The 13,980-nt window shown below is 49.2% G+C and overlaps 1 protein-coding gene across 2 annotated transcripts in view; it reads left to right on the top strand.

Moving 5' to 3' along the window:
• The first annotated feature begins 9,834 nt into the window (after positions 1 to 9,834).
• Positions 9,835 to 13,980, top strand: part of MTCL2 (microtubule crosslinking factor 2) — a 111,265-nt gene continuing 107,119 nt past the window's right edge. Inside the window, exon 1 of one of the 2 annotated variants that reach the window (XM_060189550.1) lies at positions 9,835 to 11,318. In XM_060189550.1, coding sequence (XP_060045533.1) covers positions 9,912 to 11,318 — 1,407 coding nt within the window. In that variant the 5' untranslated portion in view covers positions 9,835 to 9,911. The remainder of the gene's footprint in view (positions 11,319 to 13,980) is intronic. The other variant, XM_060189539.1, reaches the window with a different exon arrangement.

Raw genomic sequence — 13,980 nt, 5'->3', positions numbered from 1 at the left:
TGTCTATCCCTAGTGAGGTAGGGCTCTGGAGAGGTGAGGTTCCAGGACACAATGGTGAGGTCATCTGCCCAGAGAAGTCAGGGTGCAATCATGGTCACGTCTGCAACTTGGTGACTGGAAGGTGGCAGGACATAAATTGTGTCTCTCTCTTTCTCTCTCTCTCTTTTTTAAAAAGATTTTCTTTATTTTATTTTATTATATTTATTTATTTTCCCTTTTGTTGCCCTTGTTGTTTTTTATTGTTGTTGTAGTTATTATTATTGATGTTGTCATTGTTGGATAGGACAGAGAAATGGAGAGAGGTGGGGAAGACAGAGAGGGGGAGAGTAAGATAGACACCTGCAGACCTGCTTCACCACCTGTAAAGCGACCCCCCGCCCCACAGGTGGGGAGCCAGGGGCTGGAACCCGGATTCTTACACCAGTCCTTGCACTTCGCGCCGCCTGTGCTTAACCCACTTCGATACCGCTCAACTTCCTCTCTCTCTTTCTCTTTCTTCCCCTTCCTCTCAATTTCTGGCTGTCTCTATCCAATAAATGAATAAAGATAATTAAAAAGATTTTTTAAAATGTTACAGGTAGGAACTAGGGCTTGAACCCATACAGATGTCTTTGTGCATGATAATGTATGTACTTTATTTATTTATTTGTTTGTTTGTTTTACCAGAGCACTGCTCAGCTCTGGCTTATGGTGGTACAGGGGATTGAACCTAGCACCTTTGGTGCCTCAGGCATTAGAGTCTTTGAATACCCATTATGCTATCTCTCCCACCTATGCTCTCTGAACCACCAGCTGGCCCCTCTGGTCCCTTTATACCCTTCCTAGATTCCCTGGTGCAATGTCCCCTTCAGGAAGAGTGGGGTGTCAAAATGTCCCTATTATGAGGAAAACAGGCAAATGAGGGGCCCTGTTGCTACATTAAACATAGCTGTAGCAATATGTGTTGAAATGGTAAACAACTTGGGGTCACACATCTGCCTTTCCTGCTTTCAAACCCCTCTCCCAATCCTGTCTTTACCAACCTCAATCCCTGAACTTTTGGACACAGTGAGATTTGTTTTACTATCCCATTCTTTGTTTTCATGTTCAAGAAAACTCAGAATATCATCTAGCAGAAACCCTAATTACCATATAATACACCCCTAAAAAAGCTTTCATGATAGAATTCTAGGTGTCAGAGTGGCAGGTATCCAAACTCTGCATTTTTTCCCTTCTTCTCCATCAGATCTCTCCACACTGCCTCTTTCAGAACAGAGATAGCCATTGCCAGGAAAGAAATAGTCAAAAAAAAAAGGGGGGGTGGAGACTGAAGAACTCATGGAACATGTACCCTATGAATTATTTTTAAGTATTGAAAATGACATATTCGAATTGGCAAAATAGTTCACTCGAATAATGAGCTATTTTGCATGTGTGAAGCCCAGACTTGAGCTGAGCCCAGCCTCTTTGAAGGAAGTTTTGGTGCTGTTCTCTATCTCTCTCTCTCTCTCTCTTTCCCTCTCCCTGCCTCTCTATATGGAAAAAAAGTGACATTTCAGGGCTGGGGAGATAACATAATGATTATGGACTTTCATTCCTGAGGCTCCAGAGGTCCCAGGTTCAATTGCCAGCACCATCATAACCCAGAGCTGAATAGTGCTCTGGCTAAATAAATAAATAAAATCTTAAAAAAAAAAAAGTGGACTGGAGAAAATGGTATAATGGTTATGTAAAGAGCTTTTCATGTCCGAGGCACCGAACACCCCAAATTCAACCCCTAGCACCACCGTAAACCAGAGCTGAACAGTGCTCTGGGGGAGGAAAAAAAAAAAAAAATATATATATATATATATATGTATATATATATATATATATATATATATATATATAATATCATGACTTTTCTCACTGCATAATAGTTCTGGATGCTTCATGAGTGGTGAAGCATTACTATAGGTGTCTCCCTGTCTCTCCTTCCCATACCCTTCCCCTCTCAGTTTCTCTCTGTCCTATCAAGTTAAATAAATGAAGTTTCAGTAGGTTAAGTGCACATGGCAGAAAGCTCATGAAATGACATCAGAATCCTGGTTCGAGCCCCCAGCCCCCAACCTGCAGGGGGGTCGCTTCACAGGTGGTGAAGAAGGTCTGCAGGTGTCTCTCTTTGTCTCCCCCTCTCTGTCTTCCCCCTCCTCTCTCCATTTCTCTCTGTCCTATCCAACAACGATGACAACAATAATAACTACAACAATAAAACAACAAGGGTAACAAAAGGGAATAAATAAATAAAATAAATATTAAAAATAATAATAAATATATCTTTAAAAATTAACAAAATTTATTTAATATAAAAAAGATAAAATAAAATGAATGTTCCTTAGGTTGTAGTATTTTAATTCATTAAAGAAGTATTATCTTTCACAGTCAACAATATTTATATACCTTTCCCATATTTGGGAGCTACTCTCTCTCTACCTGGTAATATCCCCTTCAATCTCAGTTTCTCTCTAATAAATGAATTTTTTAAAAACAATAATCGGGAGTCCGATGGTAGCACAACAGGTTAAGCGCACATAGCGCAAAGCGCAAGGACTGGCCTAAGTATCCCGGTTCAAGGCCCTGGCTCCCCACCTACAGAGGAGTCGCTTCACAGGTGATGAAGCAGGTCTGCAGGTGTCTGTATTTCTCTCTCCCTCTCTGTCATTGTTGGATAGGACAGAAAGAAATCAAGAGAGGAGGGGAAGACAGAGAGGGAGAAAGAAATACAGACAACTGCAGACCTGTCTTCCCTTCCTCTCTTGATATCTCTCTCTGTCCTATCCAACAATGATAGCAATAACAACAACAATAATAACAACCATGAAGGGCAACAAAAGGGTAATTTTTTAAAATTAAAAAATAAATAAAGTTTAAAAAATTAAAAAGAAAGGAAAAATTGGCCACCAAAATGGTGGATTCCTAGTGCTGGCACTGAACACCAATGATAATCCCGGAGACAAAATAAGTAATAGTAATAAGAGCTGTCAGGTGTGATGGGTTCATAGTGCTGTTACTGAACCCCAGTGATAACCCTGATGGCAATACATAAAAAAATTATTGGGGGAGTCGGGCTGTAGCACAGCGGGTTAAGCGCAGGTGGCGCTAAGCTCAAGGACCGGCGTCAGGATCCCGGTTCCAGCCCCCGGCTCCCCACCTGCAGGCAGGTCCCTTCACAGGCGGTGAAGCAGGTCTGCAGGTATCTGTCTTTCTCTCCCTCTCTGTCTTCCCCTCCTCTCTCCATTTCTCTCTGTCCTATCCAACAACAATGACATCAATAATAACTACAACAATAAAACAACAAGGGCAACAAAAGGGAATAAATAAATTTAAAAAATTATAAAAAAAATTATGGGGGGGTCGGGCGGTGATACAGTGGAAACGGAGAAACAGAGAGTGGAGGGGAAGACAGAGAGGGGAAGGGAAAGATAGACACCTGCAGACCTGCTTCACCGCCTGTGATGGGAACCCTGCAGGTGGGGAGCCAGGGGCTCGAACTGGGATCCTTAGGTCAGCCCTTGAGCTTTGTGCCACCTGTGCTTAAGCCGCTGCGCTACAGCTTGACTCCCCCCCTTTTTTTTTATTTAGAACCAAAGCACTACTCTGGCATATATGATGGTTCTCCACCTCCTTCTCTCTCCTTTCCCCCCTCTTCTTTCTCTCTCTTTTTTCCCCCTCCTTTCAGGGTTATCACTAGATCTTGGTGCCTGCACTATGACTTCATTGTTCCTAGTGGCTTTCTTTTTCTTTTTAATTAATTAATTAATTTTTCCTTTTGATGCACTTGTTCTCTTTTTATTATTGCTGTAGTGGTTGTTATTGATGTCATCATTGTTGGATAGGACAGAGAGAATTGGAGAGAGGAGGGGAAGACAGAGAGGGGGAGAGAAAGATAGACACCTGCAGACCTGCTTCACCACTTGTGAAGTGACTTCCCTGCAGGTGAGGAGCCGGGAACTCCAAGGAGGATCCTTATGCTGGTCCTTGCATTTTGCGCCACCTGCGCTTAACCCCCTGTTACTGCCTGATTCCCCCCCCCCCTTTTTAAAAATTTTTTTTTGATTCCCCCCTTTTTAAAAAATATTTTTTATTATCTTTATTTATTTTTTAAATTTATTTATTTATTCATGAGAAAGATAGGCAGAGAGAGAAAGAACCAGACATCACACTGGTACATGTGCTGCCGGGGATTGAATTCAGGACTTCGTGGTTGAGAATCCAGTGCTTTATCCACTGTAGCACCTCCCAGACCTCATTATCTTTATTTATTTATTGGATAGAGACAGGCAGAAATTGAGAGGGAAGGATGGGATAAGAGGAAGACAGACAGAGAGACACCTGCTGTCTCCCCCTCTCCCCCCATTACTGTTCAAGCAGAGCTTTATATAGCACAGACTGTGTATCTCAGCTGGACACAACTCAACAGAGCAGGACAACAGACTCTGGAACTGGGTGAGCTTCAAATCAGCCCAGCCCTACCACTTCCAAACTGTCTGACCTTGGGCAAGCATTCCAGTCATCTACTGCAGCATAACAAATTACCCACCCCTCTAACTTAGAGGCTTGAAACACCATTTATTTGCAGTTGGATAGGCTCTTACGACAGTTCATTTCTGTTCCACTTGGCTTCAGTCAGGCAGCTCCAAGACTGGGGACTGAATCATCTGAAGGTTCACTATCTCACATATCTGATGGTCAGTGGAGGTCAGAGGTGGAGTTGACTGTGACACTAACATGTGGCCAGTCCAGAAATTTGGACTTCCTCCCAACAAGAAGAGGGTGAAGGCTGGGGAGAGAGTGGAACAATACCCATTCAGCTTTTTGTGACTTAGCCTTGGGAGTCAATGTCAGTTTCATTGTGCTCTGTGATTTGAGGCAGTCACAGGGAGAGAACCCTGCTATTCAGATAGAAGGGGATTGGTACTACACTATGAAATTGGGATTGAGCAATTGGGATGAAAAATATTGCTGAGTGTACCTTTGAAAAATATAGGCAAACCTTCCAGACACCAAGTTACAGATGCTGCCATCCAACTTCTCTGGGCAGATGACCTCACCAATGTGTCCTGGATCCTCACACCTCCAGAGCTCTGGTCTACTAGGGAGAGATAGAAACAGGGGGTATGGATCGACCTGTCAACACCCATGCTCAGCAGAGAAGCAATTAAAGAAGCCAGATCTCCTGCCTTCTGCACCCCAAAAACAACCTTGACTTATACTCCCAGCGGAGAGGAAGTGATAGGATGAAGATAAGAGGGCTCTGAACTCCAGCTCCATCAGCACCCAGAGAGAGAGAAGGAAAAGGAGAGGGACACATGGAGGTAGTTATGATGCCATGAGTGGCTTGGAGGGGAAGAGAGGATTGAATCAGGAGAAGAAGGGGACAATTATGTACAAATGTGGTCAGATAGTTTTAGAGATGATGGTTGGCCCATATCTACAACCTTAGGAGAACTGTGGTGGATTGTAGTGTAGAGACTGAAGATTCAGAACTCTGGTGGTGGGAACTGTATGGGTTTAAACCCCTATTGACATGTAATTTTGTAAAATAAAAAAAAAATAATTAAAAGATAAAATAGAAAAGAAAGAAAATATAGGCAAACACAAGATGTTCCTAATCTTTTTGAGATACTCTACAGAATATGTAGTACAGTCTGACAGAAATGAGTGCCTATGAAGGTCAAGGAAGTCACAGGACTTGCTGGCAGTTGATAATGACCTCTCTGACTGCAAGTAGCCAATTCTGGACTCCCAGCAAGTCTTATTACTTTTTCAGTTTCCCTGATCTGAACTGATCTCAAGTCCTGAATCCCTGTCTTGGTTCCATTCAGCCTCAGGCCCCTCACAGCCCCAGGATATGCTGTTCCCCATGGGTTCCTGGAGATGGAAGGAAGATAGAGTCAAGGCTACCCACGCTCAAAGATCCTAAGAGCAGGAAGGTCCCTTAGTCTCCAGCTCACCTAGAAATATTGGAGTCCAGAGAATATATGCACTGGAAAGGGGCTAGGGCTCAGGTCTATGTGGGAAGACCTGGGTTATGATTCTATCAGCAGCGACTACATCTGCCTGATCACACCATTCAGCATTTTCAAGTTCACATTCTGCATTAGGGGAGAAACTAAAGATTTACTTATTTATTTATTTATTTATTTATTTTAAAGAGAGAGTGTCATAGTACTGAAACTTCCTTCAATGCAGTGTGGGCTGGGTTCAAACCTGAATTGATTACATACCAAAACAGTACAGCACACTATCTGACTGAGTAAATTTGGCTGCTCTTGGAGAAGAAACTAGTGCATAGAAAAGATAAAAAATTTTCTCCTTCTTCTCCTTCTCCTTCTTCTTTGTTTTGCCTCCAGGGTTATCTCTGGGGCTCAGTGCCTGTACTATAAATCTACTACTCCTGGAGGCCACCTTTTTCCATTGTTGTTGTTGTTGGATAGGATAGAAAGAAACTGAGAGGAGGGGAAGATAGAGAGGGAAAGAGAAAGATGGACACCTGCAGACCTGCTTCACCACCTGCAAAGCCCCACACCCCACAGGTGGGGAGGTAGGCACTCAAACCGGGATTCTTGCATGTGTCTTTATGCTTAGTACCATGCATGCTTAACCTGGAGTTCTACCACCCAGCCCCTCCCATTCTTCTTCTTTTGTTGTTTTTTTCTTTAGATTTTATTTGTTTATCAATGAGAAAGATAGAAGGAGAGAGAGAGAGAACCAAGCATCACTCTGGTACATGTACTGCTAGGGACTGAACTCAGGACCTCATGCTTATACATTTTTTATATAGAAATTTTTATATTTATTTATTTATCTTCCCTTTTGTTGCCCTTGTTGTTTTTCATTGTTGTTGTAGTTATTATTGTTGTTGTTATTGATGTCATCATTGTTAGATAGGACAGAGAGAAATGGAGAGAGGAAGGGAAGACAGAGAAGGGGAGAGAAAGATAGACACCTGCAGACCTGCTTCATTGCCTGTGAAGTGACTCACCCTGCAGGTTGGGGAGCTGGGGGCTCAAACCGAGATTCTTACACTGGTCCTTGCACTTTGCACCACCTGTGTTTAACCTGCTGAGCTATCACTGGACTCCCTACATTTTTTTTTTTAATGTGTTTATTAACAACAGGCAGAGAGAGTGAAAGAGAAAGAACCAGAGCATCATTCTGGCACATAAGCTGCTGGTGGTGAAACTTGGAATCACATGTTTGTAAGTCCTATGCTATAGCTACTGTGTCACTTCCCAATTCCCTCCTCCTTCTCCTGCTCCTCCTCTTCATCTTTCTCTCCTATTTCCTCCTCTTCCTTCTAATTTTCCTTCTTTATCACAGCATTGCTCAACTCTGGCTGTTGGTAGTACCAGGGATTGAACCTGGGATCCTCTGCACATGGTACTATCTTCCCAGTCCAGAAAGGTAAACATTTTCTCATGTTTCCCCCCCCTTTATTTGGGCTATTAATGGTTTACAGTCCACATGTGTAGTTGGTACATGTGTGACATTTCTCAGTTTTCCATATAACACTCTAACCGCCCACATAGTTCTTCCTCTGCTATCATGTTCCAGGACCTGAACACTCCTCCCTGCCCCAGAGTCCTTTACTTTGGTGCAATATACCAAATCCAGTTCATGGTATGCTTTGTGTTTTCCCTTCTGTTCTTAGTTCTCAACTTCTGTAGATGAGTGGGATCATCCCATATTCATCCTTCTCTTTCTGGCTTATCTCACTTAACATGATTCCTTCGAGCTCCATCCGAGATGAGGTGAAAAAGATGAATTCACCATTTTTTTTTTCCTCCAGGGTTATTGCTGGGCTTGGTGCCTGCACCATGAATCCACCGCTCCTTGGGACGATTTTTCCCCCTTTTTTGTTGCCCTTGTTGTTGTAGCCTCGTTGTGGTTATTATTATTATCATTGTTGATGTTGTTCATTGTTGGATAGGACAGAGAGAAATGGAGAGAGGAGGGGAAGACAGAGAGGGGGAGAGAAAGATAGACACCTGCAGACCTGCTTCACAGCCTGTGAAGTGACTCCGACTCCCCTGCAGGTGAAGCGACTCCCCTGCAGGTGGGGAGCTGGGGGCTCCAACCAGGATTCTTACGCCAGTCCCTGCGCTTTGTGCCACATGTGCTTAACCCACTAGGCCACCACCCGACCCCCTGGTTAACATTTTCTAAGAGTTACAAAACAGCCCTTTCTCTCTGTGCCAGAACAGAATCACCTTCAAGGAAAATGAAACATTAGAGCTGTATGGCCCCTGTCATCTTTTCTATCTGACAAAGCCAGGTAAGGATCTTGAGGCCCAGGAAGTGGGAAGGCTTATATTGGGTCACTAGCCCAACCCACCACCCAGTACCCTTGCCCCTGTGCCATGCCATGCTGTGCCACCCTGTCTGTGGCAAATCTTTTGTGATCTATTTCCCTCGACATGGTGAGATTAAGATTCCTCACTGAACAGTCTGCAGCTGTTCTCTTGGTGTCCTACTTGGTTTCCATGGACTGGGCAGATGGACAGGCAACTGGAGGCATAAGAGCTGGAGTCTTTTTTTAAAAAATATTCATTTATTTATTCCTTTTTGTTGCCCTTGTTTTTTTTATTTTGTAGTTATTGTTATTGATGTTGTTGTTGAATAGGACAGAGAGAAATGGAGAGAGGGGGAGAGAGGGGGAGAGAAAGATAACTACAGACCTGCATTACCACCTGTGAAGGGACTCCCATGCAGATGGGGAGCCAGGGGTTCAAACTGGGATCCTTAGGCCAATCCTTGTGCTTTGCGCCACCTGCGCTTAACCCACTGCGCTACCGCCCGACTCCCAAGAGCTGGAGTCTTAAAAAGGGGAGTAGGGGTGCCCCTTAAGAAGGCTTTGCTGGGAATTGGCTTGTGTGACCTTATTCTTTATCTGGTGTGTGTGTGTCTGTGTGTGTGTGCATGGGAGTGGGGCACCCAGAGGAAACTTCTGAAGGGAGAGATCCCCAGGAAGGCAGTCACTGCTGTGGGAAAGATGGGGCAGAAACCAAGACCCAAGACTCGAACCTGGTGATGTTTGTCAAGGGCAGGAGAGAGTGAAGGACCAGGATTGGGGGGGGGGGGGGGAGTGGCGAGAGGGAAAAATAAAAGAAAAAATGGGAAAGAGAAAAAGGGAGAAAAAGGAGTTGGAAGAAAAGGAGAGCTGAGAAGAAGCAGAAGAGGGGGGAATACGAGGGGGAAAGAACATGTTGCACGGGGCGGGGGTATATACACAGCCATGCTCCACCCCCTGGTGGCAAGGGAGTGCCCCCTTGAGGGACAATGCCCGCCAACGGGTCAGCTAAACAATTTAGCTTAGTTCTGTTCTGTGATGATTTAGTGTAGGGGAGTTGAAGCAGCTAGGAGCGAGGGAGGGGAGGGTGCGATAGACTCGAGGAAAAATCAACACCTCTAGCTCTGGAGTGAAGAAAGCTGGGACTCTAGGAGGCGTGTGTGTATCAGTCTCGTGCCAGCCTGCACGAGGGGTGGGGGCATAACCTACTTCCAAGGCAGCGCTGGTCTGACAGCTCCTAAGGGCTCACTTTCATTTTAATTGTGCAGATCCTGAAGCCCGGGAGGTGGGGGAGAGGGGTGTGTATGATCACAGCCGGTTATGCAGAACAGTGAGAGCATGCACGGGCCTCCCTGTTCTCTCAGCTTGTGAGAAAGGAGCCGAGGCCGACGAGCCGGAGCGGCCTCGGGAGCTGTGAGGGTCAGGGCTCATCCCCGTGCGGCCATTGAGCTCGGGGGGGGGGGGGGGGTCGCGCCCCTGCCGGACGCTGCAGTTTGCACATCCGAGCAATGGGGTCGTGCCTCTCGCTTTGTAAGGTGGAGGGGGGCGGAGCTCGCGCACGCTAGTCACGGCGGCGGGGAGCGTGGTGCCGACTGTGTATATGGATGCTAGCTCTTCGGATCTGAGGTCCGCCGGGCCTCTGCCTGGAAGCTCTCCGTCTCGCCGACCGCGCGGCACCTGCCCGGACGCAGGGTGCAGGGGTGCCACGGCCGGGTGCGTCCCCCAGGTCGGCCGGGGCGGGGGTGGCGGTACGGCCAAGGAGGAGGGAGCCCGGGCCGCGGCAGCCCCGGCCGGCCTGACCCTCGAGGGGGTCGCTGTTGCTTCGCAGATCTCTTCCTCGTTAGCCGCCTGCGTCCCTCCCAGCCGCTCCCGCCGCGTCCGTCTTTTGTTCGCGGAGCCGCGCGCCCCCGAGCCGAGGCGGCGGGGCGGGGAGCTGGCGGGGCTGCGCGGGGGGCGGGCCGCGCCGGGCGGAGCCGGGGCCCGGGCTGCGGCGGGACTGGGAGCCGGAGGGGGCGATCGGCGCGCTGGCAGCCGGGGCTCGGGCGCACTCCGGGGGCGCGGCGAGGCCGAGGGGGCGGGCGCCGGGCGGAGCCGGAGCCGGAGCCGGGGCGCCTGGAGGCGATCGGGCCGGTCCCTCCGAGCTCAAGGCAGCGGAGAGAACGCGCGGCGGGGCCCGGGACCCGAGCGCAGCCCCGGGGCCGAGGGAGCCCGAGAGGAGCCGCGGCGGGAGCTGCGCCGGGACCCTCCCCAGGGGCGTGGAGGCCGGGCGGGCCCGGGCCATGCGCGTCGCCTGCTGAGGCCGCGAGAGGCCGCGATGGAGGCGCCCGCGGGGGAGCCTTCTGTCCGGGGCTGCGGCCCCCCGCCTGCGCCCGCGCCCGCGCCCGCGCCCGCCCCAGAGAGGAAGAAGAGCCACCGCGCGCCGTCGCCGGCCCGGCCCAAGGACGTGGCCGGCTGGTCTCTAGCCAAGGGCCGCCGTGGCTCAGGCCCGGGCTCCGCAGCCGCCTGCAGCGCCGCATCCTTGGTGCGGCCGGACAAGAAGGGGCGCACGGTGGCCCCCGGGGCGCGGGGCGCAGGGACGCGGGTGGCTGGGGTCCGCGCAGGGGTTCGCGCTAAGGGCCGCCCACGCCCGGGTGCCGGCCAGAGGCCGCCGCCGCCGCCGCCCAGCCTCACAGACAGCAGCTCCGAGGTGTCGGACTGCGCTTCGGAGGAGGCGCGCCTGCTGGGCCTGGAGCTGGCGCTGAGCAGCGACGCTGAGTCGGCGGCGGGGGGCCCGGCGGGAACCCGCTCCGGGCAGCCGCCCCAACCCGGGCCGACCGCGCAGCAGCCTCCGCGGCCGCCTGTCTCCCCGGATGAGCCGTCGGGGGCCGCGTCGTCGGTGGGCAGCAGCCGCCTGCAGCTCAGCGCCTCGCTGGCCTTCTCCGACCTCACCGAGGAGATGCTGGACTGCGGGCCCAGCAGCTTCGTGCGGGAGCTGGAGGAGCTGCGTTCGGAGAACGACTATCTCAAGGTGGGGCCACGGAGGGGGCGAGGGGGCCTTTGGGAGGCGTGAGTTGTCATGGCCCCCAAGGGCCAGAGGCCCCGGCCAAAGAAGCTGGAAAAGGGAGTCTAAACTCTAGGGGACCTCCATGGAGGAGACTGGGGATTCCTTCACAACCCCTCCCACTGCTGCCGAGGAGGAGCTGAGATGGGAGAATGGCCAGAATGCCCCGATTTGGGAAGGAGAAGCTAGAGAACAGAAGTGCCGGGGCATGCCTGGGCTTCAGTGGGGATGTGGGCAGGTAGTTGGCAAGAGATTAGACCTTTGCCTTCAGCTGCTTGGAACCCCCCTCCTGAAGGCCCGAGGTTCCTCCTCTCTCTGCTGACTGTCCTTTCTGGGACAGGCTTCCTGCGCGCTGCTGCCTGAGAACCTGCAAGGAGAGGGCGCTTCTCTGGCCGGCCACCCCCAGCGAGCAGAGGCCGCAGTGCCAGGGTGAGTCTGCACTCAGGGCTTTCCCCAGTGCAGGCCTGTCGCTCCTGCCTCTCAGGGCGGCTCCCGTATGAAAGCATGACATCTGGGAACATCCCCTTGGCTGGAGTCGACTTCCGCCCAGTCTAACGGTCCCACAGCCTGGGGAGGATGATGTCGTGGGAGAGCTAGTTTAGAAGCAGCTTTCTAAATTCCAGGATAGTGTCTTCTTCTGTCTCCTCTGGGACAAGCCCTACACACACAGCTAGCTGTCTTGTTGGTCCCTTATGGCCTGGGCCCTTGTCCTTCCCATCTTCCCAGAGAGAGGAGGGAGGCAGCCTGTCTGAAAAGGACAGTCTGTCTGCATATGGGACCTCAGAACCTTCCTGGGAGAGAAAGCTTCATCTTCACCCTTTCTGGAGACATGAGCACCTACTGGGTGCATGCCAGGCCCTGTCTGCCCACTGCCTGGCATTGTGGCGGCTTAGGGACAGTCCAGTTCTTCTGCATCAACCTTGGTCTGATTGACTGGAAGCCTCGTGGACTTTACCATTACTGTCTGGGCATGGTTTTGGAAGAGACTAAAGTGTTACATACTCTTGTCAGTTATGGTCTGGCACAATCCCCAAATGTATCCCTGGCCGAGAGCCATAGTTTATAACATTCTGCTGATTTATGCCAGCCCAGCAAATTTATGCTTTACATTGTAGTCCTTTTTAGATGGAATTCTCTCCCATTGAAGTTTTGAGGTCTTGCTCAATTTGTGTTTCTCCCCCGCACCCCATCTTCTATTCATTTTTTAAAATTTTACTTATCTATCTATATATCTATTTGATAGCATAGAGAGAAATTGTGAAGCTTCCTTCCTACTGGTGGGGATTAGAGGCTTGAATTCAGTTCCGTGTGCATTGTCGCATTTGTGCTTTACTTGGTATGGCACTACCTGACTCCCTATCCATCCTTTCTTCAGTAAATGCTGTAGAGTAGAAGAACAGGTTCTGCCTGAGTCAGGATAACCTACCTCTTTAGCTGCTAATGTTTCTCAGCTTCCTTATCTGTGAAATGGTCCCATTCAGTGTTGACAATCAGGAAGTCACTCAACTCCTGTTTTCCTCAGAAACCTGTGGTGAGGAGAGAGGAAGTGGAGGGTCAGTAGGAAGAGAGAGACAAGTCAAGAGACACCTGACTCTGCCCTCACTGTGTGAGCTGCTTCCAGTGCTACCTGCTTCATCCCCTGGACTCCCCACTCCTGCTGCTTCTTGGCTTCATTCCTGCTCTTCCCAGCAGGGGCCAGTTCACCATAGTTGTGCCTCATATACCCAGTTTCATTGGCTTCCATCCATCTCAAGAAGACATGGGGCAGAGCCCTGGAGTCCATCTGAGTCACGCATGACTGTTAAGATGAAAACAGTTCCAGGTGGTTGGCAACTGAGTCCAGTGTCTCATAGGGGATACGACCTGACTGGGGACCTCCCCCTACATGGTACATTTTTACTATTTATTCAGTGATTCAGGCTTAATGCTTAGGTTCTAAACCACTGATGGATCTGTAGCTTTCTGACTGTGTGACATTGGGCAAGTTCCTTAATGTTATTCCTACCTTAAGGGTTAAGTAAGATAATGCATACAAACACAACTACAGCGTAAGGCACGCTATGAGCTCAAAAGAGGCTAGCTATGGTCACCGCTATTCTGAAGTGTTATGTGACACTTACTGTGTTTTCTGTGGATTCTGTGGGTGCAGTATAGAGCCTTCTGCCCATTAGAAACAGTCCTGGCTGGCTCTTTTCTCCTGAGCCCTCATTTTTTTTTTTTTTAACAACTACTAATTCTTACTATGTAGTAGAAACTAACACTGATCTGAAAATATAACTGTGGACAAGGATGAAGTGTTTGTTTTCATGGAGCCTTGAGTTCAGTAGGGAGGACTTGGATTAAGCAGTAGTTGTACAATAGATGGTAGGCAATACAGATCATGATAAGGGTGGAGAAGGACACAGTATGCCAAAAGCACATGAAGATAAGGCTGAGGATTGCTCCAGAGAGACCTGAGGCTGATGAATGAGATGGAGCCAGCTGAATAAGCCAGATAGAATAAGAATATTTCAGGCTATGGGAAGTAGGAAAAAGCTTGTTGATTTCAAAGAATGGTACAGAGACTAGAGACAGGGCAGAAACTAGATGGGAAAGATGAATAGGACCAGACTGTATAATTTTTTTTTAA

This window comes from Erinaceus europaeus, chromosome 1, assembly GCF_950295315.1.
Source record: "Erinaceus europaeus chromosome 1, mEriEur2.1, whole genome shotgun sequence".
NCBI lineage: Eukaryota > Metazoa > Chordata > Mammalia > Eulipotyphla > Erinaceidae > Erinaceus > Erinaceus europaeus.
Note: the sequence above shows the minus strand (reverse complement) of the source record. Positions and strands in the feature narration are given on the sequence as shown.